This window comes from Aplysia californica, unplaced genomic scaffold, assembly GCF_000002075.1.
Source record: "Aplysia californica isolate F4 #8 unplaced genomic scaffold, AplCal3.0 scaffold00228, whole genome shotgun sequence".
Classification (NCBI taxonomy): domain Eukaryota; kingdom Metazoa; phylum Mollusca; class Gastropoda; order Aplysiida; family Aplysiidae; genus Aplysia; species Aplysia californica.
Genome location: NW_004797498.1, coordinates 103,816 through 118,379, shown reverse-complemented (window position 1 = coordinate 118,379; position 14,564 = coordinate 103,816). Strand labels below are relative to the sequence as shown.

Sequence of the window (14,564 nt, the reverse complement as noted above, 5' to 3'; positions counted from 1 at the left end):
TGGAGCAAGCTCACGCAAGCCACGCCACTACATGCACACGCAGCGGGTGAAGCGAGAAAGGGCTGCGGTATGCTGCAAACTTCGAACTAGCCCTAAGCCTAGCTACATGCACGCATAATGTGTCGTGCGCAGGCCTGCCACATGGTATTTGTTGCACGGGAAACTACCCATGAATTAATTACAGTTGGGTTAGTCCATAAACGCTTATTTCCCTTGCATTTTTGATTTAACAGGGGTCTTGATATAACAGGACTTTTTCTCCGGTCCCACCATCCCTGTTATTTCATGTTTCCACTGTAGATCACTGCTCATGGGCCCTATAGCATCAGCCTCGCTGTCTCAGTATCGTTGATTAGGAGTGCCGTTTAACCCCTTTGCTGCCTGATCTCACGTGAAATTTGCGTTTCGAAAATGTTGCTCCGACTGTACAATCTGAAAAAGGAGAGAACATGTTAACAGTCATTTCTAGCATCAAACAAAATAAACTGATGTTTAGAAAGTGCGGAAAACGTCGATCGGCCTTTTTATGAAACACAGAATAAATATGTCTTTACTCTCCACGTAAAGGGTTAATTGTTGAATGTGAAGAAAACAAAATGCATGGTGATATATCTGAATTATTATTTTTTTTAAAGCAGTAAAATCTTATTTAAGTAGACCTAATCTCATAACCAAAGGCCAAAAGATCAAACAAGTTCAACAGTTTAAACGTCTCGGATAAGCCCATATATAACATACCGGCTTATCTTATAATGTTTAAACTGTTATAATATTATTTATTATTATAATTAGATTACATTTGATGCCAAATGTTCCACAGGAATAAAACAAAGAATTGCCGTGTCTTTGAAAGCTTTAACGTCAATTTAAAAAAATGAGCTCGATCTCGAAAATAAGAAACATCTCAATGACAACCAAAATAAAAGTTCTGACAAGCTGTGTATGGCCAACCCTTCTATACATGGCTGTTAATGCTGGAGAATCATGAAAGTCAGTGAAAATGAAATTGAAGCAACAGAATTGTGATTTCTCAGGAGATTACCCAGAATAGCTTAGAAGGAAAAGAAATCAAGTGAGTAGTGCTTGAAGAAGCCCACGTGGGCCGTTCGTTGATGATAACAATCAGGAAAAGACAACGAATTAAATGCTCTTTTTGGGACACCTTAATAGACACAAAGGCTTTGGACATCTAGCTCTCACTGGCAAAATGAAGGCAAATGAGGCAGGGATGGACCCAGAGCAACCTGCGTGGAGAACCTAAACACATGGGTGACGGGGAAAGATCAGGATGATGTAGCTTTTGTTAAGAGTTCCGAGCAAAGGAATAAATGGAGTACCATGATCGCCGATGTCTGTCGCAGATCTGACACTTGATGATGATGATGATGATGATGATGATGATGATGATGATGCTGATGATGATGATGCTGATGATGATGATGATGATGATGATGATGATGATGATGATGATGATTCCAAGGCACGCCTGTCTACCAAAGAGTTTGAAAAGGTGTTCTCGAGCCTGGCAGTAACTGAGTAAAGTGGTTAAGGGAGTGATATACCACACCGTGGCGACTTAGCACCATTTTCATTACCGTAGGCCTAAACCTGTGAATGTACTCTTGGGTGAAAGTTTTCTCCTATAAAACTGAAATAATATTGTCAATTATACTACAATGTATCTTGCTATTTTAGCCTCATGTGAAATTATCAACTTCGAATACTTCGATCTTGCAATTGAAGGAGCTCCAGATACAAGTTTTCCTGCTATCTCAGCCCTCAACCCCAGGTGAGATTACGAACTTGAATTATTTGATCTCGCAATTGAAAGCTTGAGTTGACATTTTGAAGTGGTTATGTGGTTGCCATACCTCTGGCGTGATAACTTGCCTGTTGTGCTATTATTAGTAATAGTTTGATTTTGTAGGACAGTAAAGTATCAATTCCTATTTATTTACAGTGCGTCGAAAAACCCTCTCCAAATTCAAATTACTCTTTAACGAGTGGGTCACCCGTACTTTGCACAGCAGTTTATATCAATTTGTTTCAACTTAATCATGTTTTTCTACAACAATTGGGGCAGATTTTAAAAAAAGTCTCTAGGTCTATAAATCTGTACAAAGTACTACAAATCTCGTTCACGTGGAAAATGGGAGTGTTACCAGCACTTCCCGCTTCTCACACAAATTTTACATACGCATGGCCTACGCCACTGTTCATCTTTTAAATGACAAAACATTTGCGCACGCATAAATGCAATTTCCTGATAAATTATGACAAGTGAAATTGTGAAGAATTAATTCTGCTCCTACTTCATACATTGTAATTTATTTGATGAGGAGCAGCATGATAATGAGGAAGAATCGTATACGGGTATTGTAACAGGAATTTCAGGTGCCTCTTGTGTGTGTGTGTGTGTGTGTGTGTGTGTGTGTGTGTGTGTGTGTGTGTGTGTGTGTGTGTGTGTGTACAGTGGCATCCAAAAGAAACTTGAAAATGTAATCACCCAATCATCATGTTGAAGTTAAAGCCTTGCACTATCCACCTACCCAGTCATGCAGCGTACCAATTAATTTAAAAATAAATTCTGCATCATCTGACCCATCAATTAAAAAAAAATATCACGATAAGTTAAAGAGTCGTCCGAGTTATGGTCACTCAGAACTGGCCTTAAAAAATCATGCTTGGCAAAATTCTGTGAAATAAAAAAAAAAGTAAATGTGTGTTTGCGTTTACATTGGAGTGTATTAACATTTGTGGAGTGGATGTATTGGACATCGAATGAATGAAGAATCTTTTGTTGTTTCTTGCTGCATGATGTTTGTAGCGTAAGGTTTTAATTTCAACACGATGGTTGGGTGAACACAATTATTTCAAGTTTCTTATGGACGCCACAGTATAACACATTAAACGGTCTCGGGACACACACACACACACACACACACACACACACACACTCAGAGTGAGAGAGAGATGGGAGAGAGAGAGAGAGAGAGAGAGAGAGAGAGAGAGAGAGAGAGAGAGAGAGAGAGAGAGAGAGAGAGAGAGAGAGAGAGAGCGACTCGGAATTAAAAAAATGATCAGATGTGAAGAATAGTTTAACCCACTCTTAGCCTGGCGCTTGTAGATCTACTTGCGCGATTTAGTTTTAAAAAGTTGTTAATAACATTTATCATCCGTGGTTGCAAAAACTGTGTAAAAAAAAAGACAGACTAGCTTTTAAAAGTGCTATTTTACTATTATCCAGCTCATGGAATGTAATAGTTCTTTTGAAATCCGCAGAAACCACCCTCTGCGATTTTGTTAATTAGCATTTAATAGTATAGATCTAGTATAATTTTTTTATCTAGAAGACATCGAGCAGACGTTTACCCCAAAATATTGATCATTTGAGGCACATTTATTCAAGTAAGCTCTTAACTGCGCAAAAGTTGGAGAATCTGTGTTCGATAATAACTATCACAGGAGATATAGTTTTACAATACATGAACGACAAAATATGCCAACCCGTGAATGTTGTTGCCTTTCTTCAAAGTCTATCGAAGTAAAAAGGAATGGAGAAAATCAGGGGAGACAGCCTGAGGAAAGACAACGACCGTCATCAAGTTCTTAATTCTTTAAAAAATGTAGATGTTTTTACGCCCCCATAGGCACCATTTAGGGTCGATTTCGGAGGTCGGCTTCCGACCCCGCCTGTCGAAGCCAACCTTGGCTACTGAAAAGGATACAACATCCTAGCAGCTGAGATTGATAGATCTGAGAGAAAGATCGAGATACTCAACAACAATTAAACATTGTAACAACAATTGATTCCCTCTCGCAACAACGATGCTACACCAGAGACGCCAGTTCAACTTCTTGGGATTATTCAATGTTTTCAACATAGTTGTTAACGCAACTTATATAGGTCTACATTTTATGTACATTGTATGTATCAACATTACTTGAGTGCACTTATTGGTCTTTATACACGTATGTATCTATTTGTTTAAATACCTAAAACTATATCGTAACCTACCTTTAAAAGGTCACTACGGTACATTTTTATCTGTTCCAGAAAAGGGACAGAACGTGATTCATCATTCTTTTGTTTTCTTTTGCTCTTTTCTTAATATGTTATTTTGTTGTGAATCCTCACCAAACCAGGGGGCATATGTCAGTGAAGGACAAACGTTTTATGAAGGCCTTTTATTTTACAGGAAATTGGTGACAATCTTAGTTTCGTACAATTCCATCTCATTTTACGGTAAATGCTCATGTACTTTTCATCCAAGTACATCCTTTGGTTATTTCACTCATTCTAGAAACTCAACAAAAAGTCAGTAGGTTTGTGAACTAAAACAGAACCTCGAAATAATAGGCCTACCCACCCATACTCATACCCAGACATACCATTACGGCTTACGGGCACAGAGTAGTCCTGTTACGTAATTATTGTAATATTATTGCTATTAGTGGGCACACAATTGCTGTGAACACAAAGTTGCTACATTGCCCTCCCCCTCCTCTCCCTCCCCCCTCCTCCCAGCGTAGTTCAACTAGATTCTATAGAAAAAGCGAATGGTCAGGACTAATCATTTAAACAATATAACAACAGTTACGAAATTTTGCCGATAACCGTGATACATGTATGTGTGATCAGCGGAGCCCGAAGTGATCGGACTTGTCACCGGTAATGATGATAGTTGTTTTTGAGAGTGTCGGTGGCGTTACTTCTACAGGGGAATCCGCTCTCTTGTGTCACGATAGCTGCTTTTGAGTCGGTCGATCGTGGCTTTCTCCGAGTCTGAGTGGCCCTTATTCATTCTTGTGATGTCTATATTATAGAGAGTGCAGAACTTGTCACTGATAACAGTGATACATATAATGAATGATTCGATAAGGGCCTTCATAGGTCACCGAAATGGGGAGGCTATCTATGACAGTGACAGTCAGTTCGGACGTCAACAGAACCTGTGGAAGACACGTTTGCAGCTGTGTTTTGAAGGCAGATTGATGTCCTCGAAATTTTGGTGCTGGAGAACGCATGGTACGTTGAATTTAATAGGCACGCATGCGCAATACTGGACAAAATCAGGGTCGGAGAGTGATAGCGGTAAAAATGAGAGGTCTCTAACTTGTTTGTATCTTGCTTCCTATTCTTATACACTTTGACAATGAAAATGTTATTTTACAAAATTGTTATCTTTAATCTTATGCTTAAATATGAATGCATTAGATAAGCGTTCAGATAAAAAACAACACCAACAACGTATGAATAACTTTTAAAAAGATGCTGGACAATCACTAAAGACAGTGAAAATAAAAATAGAAGCAACAGAATAAATGTGCTTTCTTAGAAGACTACTAAGAATATCGTTGAAGGAAAAGAAATCAAATGAGGTAGTGCTTGATGAAGCCCACGTGGGACGCTCACTGTTTAAAACAATCATGAAATGACAAATTATGCAGTTTTTGAGACACCTGAATAGACATAAAGGTCTTGAACATCTAGCTCTCACTGGCAAAATTGAAGGCAAACGAAGCAACAGGGGTAGGCCCAGAGCAACCTACTTAGGGAACCCAAATAAATGGGTAACGTGGAAAGATCAGGGAAAGGTAGCTTTTTTAAGAGCATCCGAGCAAAGGAATGAATGGAGAACCATGGCTGCCGATGTCTGTCGCAGATCTGGCTCTAGATGATGATGAAACTTGAAGTTGAGCATCCAATCCGCTTTGTGTTTCACTTGTAGATAACGTCGTGGAATCTCAATGACCCATATATTTTCAAAATATCAGGGCTCTTCTGGTATTACACCGAGTTTGGTGTAAATAAAGTCAAAGGTCCTACACTAATAAGTACCATACAATATCATACCTGTAGTGTACTCCTCTCTTTGAGCAACAAAAACGAGCCTCCTCAAAGTCAACGGTGGCTCCACCTGAGAATCTGCGCGGACTTGGCGAACAATAAAGAACGTTTTACAAGCTGTCCCCGTGGTTTTATGCACCCCGCTTAATTTAGCAAAATTTGATCGTTTTTTTGCATAATTTATGATTATTTTCCTTTTTCATCCTTTGTTAAAAATAACAGAATCGCATAATTTCACATTTTTGGGCTCAGTTTGCATAATTTTAGAATGGTTTTTGCTTAAAACCACAGGGACAATACAGGATAGAATATTACAATGAACACACACACACACACACACACACACACACACACACACACACACACACACACACACACACACACACACACACACACGCCCACACAAACCCTTTCAGTGAAAGCGTACGTCTGGTCACTCTTTTTTTATATGGATGCGAGAGCCGGACTCTAAACAAGAACACAGAGAGAAGACTGGAAGCCGTCGAAATGTGGTACCGTACGGCATTTTAAAAAAAATACCCTGTTTCTCATGGACGGAGAGGAAAACAAAGAGACGTGCTCCAAATAACAAACTGTAAAAGATCTGTAATTAGAGCCTTTGGAAAGAGACAACTAAGATATTTTGTCCACACAAATAGACCAAAAGGACTTGAGAAACATCTGCTGTGTGTGGAAAATAGAGGGGAAAAGAGCAGAGGAAGACAGTGAACATCACAGTTGACCTGAAAAACTTTACAACAATTAACATAACTCAATGAGAATCACCGAACTGATCAGGAAGACAGGGACGAGTGGGGTACCATGATTGTCAGTGTCTGCTTCAAACCTGACATCTACAGAAAAAGAAGAAGAAGAAGAAGAAGAAGAAGAAGAAGAAGAAGAAGAAGAAGAAGAAAAAGAAGAAGAAAAGGAAATTATTTTTATTTTGAACTTGACGGAATGTGTAGCAACAAGCGAAGCAGTTTTTAGCCTTAGGCATAATATTGATATAAAATAATCTATTGACCTACCTTTGTTAGATCCCGATTTATCGATGCCACAGCTCACCACTCTTTGCCATTGGAAGAGAAACAATAAGAGTGAACAGTGTGACCGAGGTCTGTAGTTATGCAGTACGCTAAAGTTACGGACACTACACGCTAAAGTTACGGAGACTACTTCATAGTTTATAGAAGGTGGGAGTGACTCGTAGCTCATATATAATGTAACTATTTCTTTTGTGTGTAAATAATATGATAATAATATGTGGTACGGTATGTTGAGCGATTATGGGAGGGGAGAAATAATATCTACTGGAGAGGAAAGACAGAACGTGTACAGAACAAACATCGTGCAAAAATACTATCTCGTCGTTCCCTTTCTCTGACTCTTTCTGTCTGTCTCTCTGTCTGTCTGCCAGTCTGCCCCCCCCCCCCCCTCTCTCTCTCTCTCTCTCTCTCTCTCTCTCTCTCTCTCTCTCTCTCTCTCTGAGTCTGTGGTGTAGAAGTTACGCGCTTCGCCGTCGCACTCAGAAATCCCGAGTTCGATCCCATGTTGGGAGAATATTTACGAGGTCTGTCTCAAAATAAAGTTTCCCTGTCATGCTGTCCTTACATATAATTAGAAATCACCTTGTATTTGGTATCCCCAGAAAGCTTATTCAAATAGGCTACCTATTCAACTAAGAACCATCAATTTCAAGATGTTTCTCCATTTGATATGCCCAGTGGTCAAAGACAGTGGTCAGTGATCGTTTGTCCAAAGTCCCGAGTGCTTTACTCAAAGCTTCTTGAATCTGGTCCTAGTCCGCAAATCGCCGACTCCGCAGCATTTCTTTCACCTTGGAAAAGAGGTGAACGTTGCATGGGGCGAGATCGGGAGAATAGGGCGGTTGTTCCAATAATTCCCACAAGTAGCCCTCAAGAAGCTCGTTCACAACTCTGGACTTGTGAACAGGCGCGTTGTCATGATGCAGGATGACGCCTTCTTCAAGCAAAGCGGGTCTTTTTTTCCGAATCGCAGTTCTCAGCTTGTCTTTGAGGACGACCGTGTAGTAGTCACCATTGACAGTTACGCCAGGTGTGAATAGCCAGCTCAGTAAGATGCCATTCATGTCGAAAACCCCCCAATGTGCATCACCTTTCTCTCCCCGTGTTTTCTGTGTGCGCTTCATCTTTCATGTCAGATCTCCCACCTTGAACCTCCCTGATCCATTTCCTTACTGTTTGAATTGATGGGGCATTATTCCCTATTACTTTGAATAGATCATCATGGGTTTCAACTGCAGACTAGCCGAGAAGAGTTGAACATTTAATTATAACTCGGACATCGTAGCATTAGAAGGTTGCATTAATGTTTTGCTCAGCCATTTTCCCCGAATTTGCGAATTTGCCTTGTACAAAGTTCACAAGTACACCACACTTGACACGCCACTGCTCTATGACCCGTTCACCAATGCACTTGCAATTTGGCGTTGACATTTCTCAGACATGATGTCATGACGTCACAAAATATAGTGCTTTGGTTGCGTACTTTTGATTTTATGGTGGAGGGAAACTTTATTCTGAGACAGAACTCGTAATTTATCGAGTATCACGGTCTTTTAGTTGGGATGTTGTATCCTTTTGTCCCTCCCAGCCTGGTTTGGGTAGAAGCCCGACCACTAAATGATGTAAACTGTCGATTTGGTGGGAGGGGGGGGGGGGGCATAAACACTGACTTTTATCAACCTTTTTCTCTTCTTTCCCTCCCTCCCTCTCTCTCTCTCTCTCTCTCTCTCTCTCTCTCTCTCTCTCTCTCTCTCTCTCTCTCTCTCTCTCTCTCTCTCTCTCTCTCTCTCTCTCTCTGAGTCTATCAATTAGTTTCTCTCTGCCATTAACTTCATTTACTCATGGGGATGTAATTTAGTTATCAATTGTGATTCATACCAGTACTTTGAAAAGATACGACGATTCCCGACAAAACAGAGCAGACTCCCTACATTTCAGTTGCGGACACACGCCTATAACAGGCAACTACGGATGAGTTAATGTCTTCGGGGGAGAGAAACAAAGATCAATGCATCCAAAGTTCAAAATAACCGCTGGAACCTGCAAAGAAGAAGAGGTGCTGGGATCCGAGAAAAAGATCACAACGTAACCAACCGAAGATCAACTGCAGCGAGTTCAGCACAAGCCTAGTCGAATGTACTGCGGTTGGAGTTTGTCGCCACGATGCTGAATCCTATCTACTCTTTGAATCTTTGAGCGAAAGTCAACTTTCAATGTATTTTGTTTGCTCAAAGAGATATTCTAGTGATCCCACCACCTGTTGATTCAATATAATGGAATTCAACAAGCACGCTTAGACAGAGAACAGTTCTATGGACAAAGAAAAAGATTTGTATTGAGGTTTGGTATTAGTATTAGATCTAGTACGGTCGTACAGTTATGGAAAAAAAACAAACGCAGCACCAAAATATCCCCTTCCTTTTTTCTCCCCAATAATTATAATAAAAACAAAATCCTTATAATTATAATTATATAAAAGTTACCCCTATGTTGTGGACCTTGAGCAGGCAGTTCAGTGAAATCACAAATCGCTTGGACATTTACAAAATAGGTATAAAAAGTGTCCTGCCCTTCAGATAATCATGCTTTTAGAATTGTGTACATATCTTTATTCGTTCAAAAGTTATGAACATTTTTGTGATCAAAATTTTGCCTTGATAGTGGTCCATTTTTTTGGCATTGATTTTTGTGCCTAAATAAGGACGGATTTTAGACAAAAATGTTATTATTTCGATAGCCATCTAACAGATGTACTTGTATTATATATCAAATTTAGCCAATTTCAAGTGCTATTACATTAATATTTTAAAAACTTTCGATCTTGAAATTTTGCCATGGTTTGGTCCATTTTTTTTTGGCACTGACTTTTGTGCACTATTAGGACGCCTTTTAGGCAAAAATTTTATTATTCCGATAACCATCCAAAAGACTTAAAGGTATTATACAGGGTGATTAAAAAAGAATACGCCAAAATGATCAGGCGATTCTGTTTTTAAGAAAACGGAAGAAAGAAGAAAACTGTAACTAGGAAACATGTGTTGTACATACCTTTAAGTTTTTCCTTCATGTTTTATAAGTTCTCAATGTGGCCGCCACCACCGGCAGCACGGACAGCATCAAGCTGATATGAGAATTCTTCCCAAACGCGCTTCAGGATGCCTCAGTCCACCGTGTTGAGTGTGGCTGTTATTCGATCTTTTACGTCATCGATATTTGAGAAGTCACAAAAGGTGGCTTTTCACTATATGCAAGCAAATTCGAATGACTTCCTTTTTCAATAAGATGGAGCACCGCCCCAATGGCATCTCAGAGGTGGATTGGTAGGAGAGGTGCTAAAGACCTCGCTTTCCGTGCTGGGCCTGCCAGATTCCCGGACCTCACTATGTGTGACTTTTTCTTGTGGGGGTTATATTAAAGACAAAAATTTATGTTCCATCACTTCCAGCAAATATCGATGACATGAACACTCGAATAACAGCTACAACAATCAACAAGGTGGACCGGGACATCCTGAGGCGAGCTTGGGAGGAATTCTCAGAGCGGCTTGATGGCGGCCACATGAGAACTTTAAAAAACTTTTACTAACATTTGAAAGTATGAAGGACACATGTGTCCAAGCTACAGTTTTCTATTGTTTTTCATTTTTGAAATATTGCAGGACGATTTTGATGCCTTCTTTTTTACAACCCTGTATAAGATTTTAGAACATTTCAAATGCTATTACAATAAATTAAAACACAAACATCGGTCTCCAATTCTTGAGAGACATATTGTTTTTGAGTTGCTTCATTAAAAACTTCAATGTCTTTAGGCCTACTAATATATGTATATATAGATATATAATAAAATAAAAATAATAATAGTTGGTCCATCATAAACAGATGATTGTCTTTGGATACAGACAAGGTCTAGCTCCAATCAAGGCCCACAACGTGGGGGTGGCTTTTTAAGGATTTTAATTTTATTGTTGGGGAAAAAGGAAGGCCAGGGGACATTTTGGCGTTGTTACATTTGCTTTTTGTTTTATTTTCATTTTTGCTTCATTACACAACTGTAGTCACCGAACTGGTACTAATACCAAAGCTCAATATAAATCTTATTCTTTGTTTATAGGGACAGACTTTCGCTATCCGTAACTATCCCTGTCAATATGAAATCAATTATAATGAGCTATGTTTGGAAGTTTCTCTTCATCATATGCCGGAAAATTACCTCTATTCTCAGTCTGGAGTATCGTTAAGACATAACATTTTGTGTTTAATCTTTGAAATGACTTACTTTGTGTCTAAGCCAGTACAGTTCCTTTTAACTCTATCTTAATTTTACCCACTTGTCGCAAATTGGTTATTTTAAATGCGAGCTCAACATTGTGGAGTTTCCCGATTTTCTTTTTCTTTTCCTTTTTTAATGTATTTTCTTGTGAGACATGAGCCTTGATACGTCGATCCTTAGAAAACGAATCGAAGTGAAAGAGAGGTGGGGGAGAAAGGGCAATGTAAGTGTAGCCTATGAATCAACGCTAACCATTCATCAGTGAGAATGTGGCTAGTGAATGCCATGTTACCAGCTATAGAGTTGCTGCCCCTGTTGGTGGGAGAGCTTGCTTTACCCTATGGTCGGCCCAGGAAATATCCAAAGGCAAGACGAGGGGCGAAATAACGGATAACATGAAGACACTGACATGCCTAAGTATGGCAGATTGTAAAACGACAGCTAACCACCACAAACACTGGCTTTTCATCAGAGAAAAAAAAACTTGGCAAGCGTTTTACGGCGCCCGCAACTGCATAAGGTCATATGGGCGCTCAGGACACATGTTTGAATTTGTACACAATTTTTAATCTTGCTTTGGTGACGGCCGAAGCCTAATCCGATCGTTTTAAGACCACCAAGGGATCTTTAACGAGTGCAACTTGCACACAGGATCTCCGAGAATTTTCGGCCTTGTCCGAGAAAGCTAGGCGTTCGATCTTACCTATCATAAGATCAGAGGTGTGGCTGAAAGACATCGGTAAAAAGGACCCAAGGAGAAGCAGTGGAAAGTCTGCAGAAAGAGTCAGGAGCCTAGAGGAGGGAGCAACGGAGGGGAGGGGGTTGGGGGCAGAAAGTGGAGACGAAAGCAGAAGACAGAACATTGTTTGAGAGCAGGACAGGAGGTGAAAGGAGAAACTTATAGAAAAGAAATTTTCCTTGTTGTCCGGATTCGAATCCAAGACCTATTGAATGTGACGCGAACACTGTAACCTCTCGACCACGAGAGCATCCCCCCCCCCTTAACCCCTTGAACCAGAGTTGACACCTAAAGGTATCCAAGTATCCAGGAACGAGCAGTTTATTTGAATACAAAATGAAATAAGATATCGATACATTAGTAAAACATTAGAGCAAACATTTTGAAGAGCAACTTTATTCGCAAAAATATGAAATCTACTAAGACATGCCGAGGGCAACTTGATCTCGAAGTGAAGTATGTGTTTGCACCATGACATGTTTTTGTTTACTGTGAGGAAAAGTAGATACAGTACTACAGAGGAAAACACCACACCTCAAATAGTAAAATCTTTCAGAACAGTAAGAAAAAATACACATAATAGTTATGAGTAGAGCTATGATGAGCATGACAAGAGCGTCCGGAATCTTTGACGTTCAAATCCAAGCTATAATGTTATCAAGTAAATTGGTTGTGTTTTTGGAATATTTGAGTCGAAATGTTCCATTCTTTAAAAAAAAACACACACAAAAAAGCAACAACAACAACTACAACAACAAGAACAACAACAACAACACCACACACACACACACACACACACACACACACATACACATACACCTGTATCTAAGTGTCTCCCGAGACCAGGATCCTTGCCAACGGAGACACCCAGTCTAGGGGGGGACCATGGAAATATTTTGCTTTGCGCATGCGTGACCTCACAAGTCATTTCCTCCCGTTTCCGATTGCTGTCCCCTTTCGTTTTTCCAAAATGGCGGAGATGGTCGCATCGGTGTCCGTTGGACAGTATTTTGAAGTTTGCGAATCTCTCAAAAGAATAACTGACAACAGGGCCAATATTTTTCATCTGGTAACTACTCGTAGATCTATATGGCAATGTATTCTTAAACATTGCGCAGTCCTAGTTGCATCAATATCATTACATGTTTTTATTTTCCAATAAACACTTCTTTTTAAATCAGAAAAATATTTAGATTTTTTTGTTTTTGTGGAAATCGAACGTTTTTAGGGGATTCTCATCTGCTTTGCTCCTTGACTTTCCTTTTCCTTTTACATTATACCATAATGGCATTCATTTGCAGTGCTTCATTTTTTCATTGCTTGTGACTTAATCCAATTATGGAAGGCTCCATGGTTTGAACTGAGCCTCCTCCTCCATATCTTGTGCAGTGAAATTCCCATTGTTTTTAGTGCCAGGGTGCCCCTACAAACACAAGCATTGTCGTTTTAGTGATGGTGCTACCTAAACTTTATTGTGTGCCTCGCACTGGACTACAGATAATCCACACATATTTTGAATAAAAAACAACAACTATTAATCACTGTGCACCAAAATCCTGGTCCCCCTAGACTCTACCTTTATATATATATATATATAAATATATATATAAATATATAGCCTACCGGTGTACACATATATTCTCTCTCTCGCTCTCTCTCTCTCTCTCTATATATATATATATTTTATAATATATCATATAGACATAAACAAGATATAAACCATTGTACATGTAGATTAAATATTTAACCGGAGCTAGGATTTTAATACTATGTATCGTGCGCTTTTAAATGATGAAGAAACTGTATATAGCTATATGCTATATATAATGATTACTTTCTATAAGTAAGTCCCTGTACTTTGTAACCTGGAACATAAATGTAGTACACAGTAATCATAATAGCCTTTTCTAACCGCCTTTTCTGGAAAATGTGGAATAGTCACGGCTTCTTTCGTGTACTAAATACAACATTAGAAAAATCTGCTTTTCTAGATTATTAATATCTATAGTATTATACCGTCGAGCTCTTCAAAATAGAAGTGTTTGAGGCTTTTGAAGCTACTTTCAGGTGTTGGATTAAATGTAGAAGAAATATAATATAAGAATATAAGCATATCTTATATAATTAAAATGACAATAAAAAGGGGGAAGATTAACATGTCAAAAAGTAACTAAAGATGAATAAAATCAAGAGGGGGGATGGGGGTGTCGATATACACCATTACTTCATTTCGTGTCTCTTTTGTCCAAACAACGTACGTGTTTTTACTCTGTTGTTTGTTGGTTGGTTTTAACATGTATATAATTAATATTTGTATTCTTACTGAGCTCAAGCCAAAAGTGTCCGACTCTCAGTTCACGCGCTTTGTAATTTTGGTTGAAAAGACCCGGGGCTGCAGGATAGTCCCCGGGCAGTAGGTGCGAGGGTCGCATGAAGGAAGCTGCTCGCGCTTGGTGGGAGGGTCAAGGTCAAATTTCTGCAGCAGAGTGGTCACATACAAGAAAAAGCGCGACTCGGCGAAGTCAGAGGCTGGGCACATTCTCTCTCCCAGGCCGAAGTTGTTCACACTGAAAAAAGAAAAAACCCAAACAAACAAAACTTATTTTTTTTAAAAATGCACTTTATTTATCCCAGGTTCTTTTTTTAGGGGGGG

General features: G+C 39.4%; 1 protein-coding gene across 1 annotated transcript in view; it reads right to left on the bottom strand.

Annotated features, from left to right (window-relative positions):
• Window positions 1-14,118: 14,118 nt before the first annotated feature.
• The window catches only part of LOC101858944 (cytochrome P450 1A5), a gene marked incomplete at its 5' end in the record, with an annotated part of 3,264 nt that continues 2,818 nt past the window's right edge, over window positions 14,119-14,564 (bottom strand). Inside the window, 1 exon segment of the mRNA XM_013083378.1 lies at window positions 14,119-14,478. Coding sequence (XP_012938832.1) covers window positions 14,262-14,478 — 217 coding nt within the window.